Source organism: Otolemur garnettii, unplaced genomic scaffold (genome assembly GCF_000181295.1).
Source record: "Otolemur garnettii isolate 467f Iridium unplaced genomic scaffold, OtoGar3 scaffold00059, whole genome shotgun sequence".
Classification (NCBI taxonomy): Eukaryota; Metazoa; Chordata; class Mammalia; order Primates; family Galagidae; genus Otolemur; species Otolemur garnettii.
In genome coordinates this window covers 5,899,114-5,905,276 of record NW_003852454.1, presented here as the reverse complement: position 1 = coordinate 5,905,276, position 6,163 = coordinate 5,899,114, and the positions used below count along the sequence as shown (strand labels likewise).

General features: G+C 53.3%; 1 protein-coding gene across 1 annotated transcript; it reads right to left on the bottom strand.

The window, feature by feature from the left end:
• Positions 1 to 502: 502 nt before the first annotated feature.
• Positions 503 to 6,135, bottom strand: INHBB (inhibin beta B subunit). Its single transcript, XM_003792641.3, has 2 exons — positions 5,649 to 6,135; positions 503 to 3,223 (listed from the first exon to the last, which is right to left on the bottom strand). The coding sequence occupies exons 1-2, from the start codon at positions 6,094 to 6,096 to the stop codon at positions 2,448 to 2,450; spliced, it is 1,224 nt and encodes a 407-aa protein (XP_003792689.1). The 5' UTR covers positions 6,097 to 6,135; the 3' UTR covers positions 503 to 2,447.
• Positions 6,136 to 6,163: the final 28 nt, after the last annotated feature.

Genomic DNA, 6,163 nt, shown 5'->3' with positions numbered 1-6,163 from the left:
TAAGTATCTCACGTCATCCTTGTGGTCATTACCAACACACCAGTTAAAGTCTCCACAGGAAAGGATCATTAGCATACCAGTGGCCTGTTTACCTTCTTATCCCCAGATAACAGGCCTCTTCTGGGGTCCAGTCACCTTTATTAGCAAACAGAGATGAGCACAGAGGTCAGGTGGGTTTGAACCTCCCAGGTTTTACATTTCTGTCCATGGGTAGGGACGTACCCAGCACTGTCACATGGGAATACATGTGGGCTTGGTAGAACATAATCGGTCTTGGGATTAGAAGAGTAAACAAATGTGTAACTCATGAATGTGCTAATTGTCCTCCATGCTGATTTTCTGCCATTTTTCCTAGAATCTCTGACTGACATACATGTCACAGCAAGGACTCAGAGAAGCCGTGGAGGCCACTGGCATCTAACGTGGACACCTGGACATGCCTTCCTCCCAGCCATCCACTTCCATCTCAGCCCCCAACCCCCGACATCACATAAGGCAGGAAGCCCATGGCACTCAATCTTTTATTTTCTTCGACTGTACACAAACGTAAAATACTTTAACAGCAAGTCTATGAGAAAATTGTTTGGTTTTAAATTATTATGAAACAGAATCTAAGGGGAGCTTTATTAAATAAACATAAAGATGAGGATTTAAGGATACACACCTGCATTCTACCATAGTCATTTTTTACTCTACCTTCTGGGTGTGTAAGGATAGAAAAGACACATCAAACCAAATAAACAAAATCCATTTATACCCTGAAACATTGGCAGGCCACTTGAGGGATTGTTCAGAACGTCTACCTCAGACAAGATGGCCTCACCATCTAATAAAAATTAAAACTGATCTGTTGGCCTCTTTGGTTCCAAAATTATGTATAATACATTTAACTGTATTCATTTTTTTTGCTGCTATAAAAATAACTTCTTTTTTTCAAATGGCAGTTTCTGACTAATCATGCAACTAAATCAGTGCAAACATTAAAAGCAATCATTCGCTTAAAAAAGAAGCAAAGGATTTCATTTCAAGTATAAAAAATATAAAAAGAGTCGTACGAGTCCAGTTTCATCTAGTGTGGGTCAACCCTTTAAATTGCATAGTTCATGTGGCACTTGGACATTTAGAGGGTGAGCGAGTTCAGTGCTCTGCCAAGGGCCACTTCTGGACACACGAAGATCGGCAAGTGCTATATCATGTGCGTTCAGGCAGGTCTGCAAGTGCTATGCGGGCGGACAGGCGGGCAGGTGAGTGGGCAGGGGCCACATCCATGACTGACCCTGGTGGCCGGGGGCCCACATGGGCAACTTCTGCAAAGCAGCTGAAAGCCTTTCCCCAACTTTCCAAGACCAACTAAGCTGCTCCCCTCCCCTGCCCTCTGCTGAGAGGGCACCCACACACACACCAGCATTTCCAAATGCCTCCATCTTACCATTTCCTCCTCTGGGCTCATCCCCATGTCTAGGGGTCATACCCATCCCTCCCCTAACTAGTCCTAGAGGAATGTCCCAGTAAAGGGCACAGATTGCAACTTTTTTCTTCCCATTTAGAATAATTCAGATTTTTAACTTAAAAGGTCATACCTGGTAGAAAAGTCCCTTTTCAGTTATACAACTGTCACAAATGACCTGTCAACTGTTGGCGATTAGTTAAAGCATCAAATTAAGACCCCTCTCTTTTCCCTCCCTCCCCACCCCAAAAACAAACACACACATAAGTCATGTCAGGAACCCAAGTGACAGTCAAATGGTTTTTGTCCCCCACTCTCTGATCTCTGATGGGCTGTGTCCTCTCTGGGCTGCCTCTTTCCCTCTACAGAGGACAGAAAGACAGGCTCCTCTGATCTCAGCACGGAGGATCCTGGGCAGGGGAAGAAGCAGACACGCTTGAGCCAGGAGGTGTGAGGCAGAGCAGGCTGGGGAAAGCCAAGGGGACACACAACCCTGGGCTTCCCACAGGCGCCCCACCCTGCATCTGCTTTTCCTCTCTGGGGCTTGCTCTCTCTCTCTCTCTCTCTCTCACTGTCTCTGTCTTTGTGCTTTTATGTGTACTCGGAAGGCGCAATTCAGAGTGGCCGGGCCAGCTGGTGGGGATGGTGGCTGCTCACCCCATTCTCTCCAACTGACAGGCATTGGTAGCTAAGCTGCCATTTGTCACCACATCCATTTGCTGGTATCCTGGAGGCTGCTGTGTGGGTGGCAGGATGCGTCTGGCTGTGCGTGGTTACGTGTGCATTTTAAAGTATTTCATGTCAGTTGAGGGCTCTCACTCTGGTTTTGACTGGTTACTCTATGAAGTAGTAGAAAAATATTTCAGGCCTCAAGGCTGCAGTATTTCTGCAGCCCAACATGACAACCACACTCAGCCTGCTGCGTGCCCCTGCAGGGGCTAGAAGGAGCCCACCGGGGACTGTCCTCCACGCCCCACTGCCTTGCCCCCGCCTGCTGCCGTCAGGCACAGCCACACTCCTCCACGATCATGTTGGGCACGTCCCGCTTGACAATGTTGTACTCGTCGTCAAAGTACAGCATGGACATGGTGCTCAGCTTGGTGGGGATGCAGCAGGAGTTCACTGTGCCGGGGTTCAGGCCCCGCATGCGGTACTGGTTCACCACAGCTGTGTGAAAGGAGGAGGCAGAGCCGGGGACCCCTGCCAGGTATGCTGGGCAGTTGCCCTCACAGTAGTTCCCGTAGTAGCCGGTGGGCGCAATGATCCAGTCGTTCCAGCCGATGAGGCGGAAGTCAATGAAGAACTGTTGCCTGCAACAGAGGTTGGTCCGGCCATCGCACTCCAGGCCTCGCTTGCGAATGCGGTGCCTGCTGTCACCCAGCCGAGCCTGCACCACGACAAAGGGCCTGTGTGACTCCTCGCCTGGGTCCACAAACACAGGCACCACGGCCAGCTCCTGGCAGCTGTCACACTGCACGTCCAGGTTGAGTCGCCTCTCACCCCGCTCAAACAAGGCCTGGATGGCCTCCGTGAGTGGGAAGGTGTGCCAACCGCTGCGCTTGAGGTCCACCTTCTTCTCCACCACATTCCACCTGTCACCGTGGCCCTGCTCCTGGAAATACACCTTGACCCGCACCTTCCGCCGGTTGCCCTTCTCCAAGACATAGGGCAAGAGTTTCAGGTAAAGCCACAGGCTGGCCTGTACCACAAACAGGTTCTGGTTGCCTTCATTGGAGATGAAAAAGTACAGGCGGACCCGGGAGGAGGCAAGGCCATCTGCAGAGAAGGGGAAGAACAGGCCACGTTAATCCAATGAGAACACAAGGCAATGGGGGACACAGACTCTTGGCTGCAGGATGCTGGAATGCATACTGCACACAGCTGGAAAATGTTGCTGACCAGAAATACTGTTCCTTGGGCCAGGGCCTCTGACTGTAACCTGGGAGAGGCAGAGAAAATTGTTTCCCATTGAGAAACCCAGACCAGGTTGAGACTGTAGGGTCCAGGCCTTTAAAATCCTGCCTCACCTCTCCCAGGCCAGGGCTCCCTGGAGACAGGCTGTCAGGCCTCAAAGCTCAACAGAGGAACTTGTCAGGAGGCCAAGATCTTAACAAGTTGTTATGGGTATCTGTGAAATCTGAAAAACAAAACCAGGATTGCAGGGAGGATTTTGGGGTGGGTTGTTTTAGTAGGGCTTTTTTTTTTTTCCGGTTAACTTAGGGCATTGCAAAATCAAGCTGAGCCACCTACTGCCTCTTTCCAGTGTTTACCTAAGCATGATCTGATCCAAGCCCCAGTGGAACCTCCACTGCAAACAAGCAAGCTCTGCTCAGATTTCTGACATAGGAACGTGTGGTTTGCAGGCTGCAAAGTGCAGCTCTTGTTTCCAAGTAGTTTTAAGGGACATGATATTCAGCCTTGAAACTTGAGGTACAATCCTGTGACAAGACTCTGGCTCCCCATTAAAGACACACTCAAAATCTCCAAGGAAAAAGGGGCTGATGTGTTAATTTTCCCAGTAATTCAGCTCAACAAGAATGGCTGTGCCAACCAAAAGATGACTCCCCTCTCATCCTACATTTCAGTGCCCCCTCCCTGTGATGATCTCTACTTTTTCCTTTCTTTTTTTTCCCCCCAGGAAGAACAAATAAGGCAACTCGGAGGCTAGGGCTGGTTTTATCAAACCTTCCACCATGCTCCCCCAGCCCCTGCCTCAGGCCGTGCCTGGCTCCTCTAATAACGCTGACATCTGACTTTGAAATGGGGGAAACTGCAGCCTTAAAAGCTGGTCTTGGGCGAGCTGCCTGTGACCTGAATCTGTTATTTATAAGTCAAAGAGCTGGCTCCGTGAAACGGACCAGAAATATAACAGCCCCCGCTGTCATTTTGTGCCACCGGGACCAAAAGGCCTCCTCGACCTTCCAGAATCACATTTCTACTCTGGGCCCCAAAGCACCTTTTAATCCCAGCCCTCTAATTGCATGTGGAGCTTTCCCTGACTCACTTTAGTGGACAGCTAAAACGGCAATGCATTTCTTTCTAAGCACAAACCAGCCCTGATTGTCTCTGCTTTTCTCCACACCCGGCCATGCAAAACTTTTCATCCCTTTTCATCCCCAGGCTGCCTGCTGCCTGGGGGGGTGGGGGGCATTTGCAGCCAGGGGCACAACTGCTCCCCCCACACACACCAAGCTCCCTGCTAGCCCCCGCCCTGACTGCACTGGGGCTTCCCCCTCTGCGACCTTCTCTGCAGTCCCTTCGGCACAAATGGGGCTGAGCTCCAGGCACAAAAGCCAGCCTGGCTCATTCAAGTCCTGAAAAGGACAGCGGAGTCGAAAGCACTTGCAGCATTTAAGCGCGGGCACATTTTTCTCCTTCTTTTAAAGTTCTAAAAGATTTTCCTCTCCCTGATTTTTATATTTAGACAATGTTAGAGATTGGCAACGGGGTGGTGCAGAAATTCCGAAAAGAAGTCCTATCCTTTGTTAACTACGAACTCTGCGGTTCTCGGGTAAGGGGGCTGCAGCGGCTGCCAGGGAAGCCCAAAGGCACGGGGCTGTTCCCGAGCCGCTTCTTTGCGTAAATGATGGACCTGTTGAGAAGCCTGCCTTCCGCCCGATTCCGGTGCCCACACAATCGGAAGAGAGGTTGCCTAGCTCTCCCAAGCGAGGCTTCAGCAATCCTGGCAAGCCCACGCCGCCCAGTGATGGAAGCGGCCCCAGGGGCCTCTCACGCAGACACACATACACACACACACACTCACACACACACACACACATACGCACTCCTCCAGCCCACGTATATCAACATGCACACACATCTCCATCCACACTGCTAAGCCTACACTCCAATCGTGGGAAACAAAAACATTAGGCAATCACCAAGCAAGTGCCCGCAGAGCCAGGGCCGTGCGCATCTGCCGGGAGGGGGACGCGCGCCCAGAGGCGCTGGGGCCCGATTCCTGAGAGCAAGGGTGGAGGGAAGGGTGCTCTGTGGTGGAGGAGTTGGGGAGCAGAAAGGGGTCCGCAGCCTGGGGGAAGAGGACTGCAACCCCAGGCTGAGTAAGCAGTTACATGGCCCGGCGAATGGGTCGAGCCAGGAGTACAGCATGCCCCCCAGGCACGCGGGCTACCAAGGGGAGTTGCCAAGAAGAGAGCCCAGGAGCACGAGTCGCGGCTGGCTGCCGGAGGGCTGGACCCACCTGTCTCAGCGAAGCTGATGATTTCTGAGACGCGTTCCTGGCCGTCGGCGCCCGGGCTAGCGTGGCCGTCGAGGTGCGGGATCTCCACGCGGCCGTCCTCGCGCACCTTGCCAGCGTGCAGCTTGCGCAGGGCCGTGACCATGGCGGCTTTAGGCACCGCGTGCGTGATGTTGGGCCGGCCCCGCATCTGCAGGCGGCTCAAGATGTGCCGCTTCACAGCCTCTAGAAAGTCGCCGTCCACTCGGCCCAGCTCCTCTGGCCGCCGGAAACCACCGCACGACGTACAGGTGTCCTGCGAACCTCCCGGGGCTCCAGGTGGTGGGGGTGGTGGGGGTGCAGCAGGCGATGGTGGGGGCGTGGGTGAGCCCCAGGCCTCAGGCCCCAGCCAGCCGGCCGCCAGCAGCAGAAGGCAGGCGGCCCCCAGCACCCGACCAGGCAGCCCGTCCATGGTGCGCCGCTGGCTACGAGGGCGCCGGCCGCGAGGCGAGCAGAGCCGAGCGCACCGCCGGGCTCCG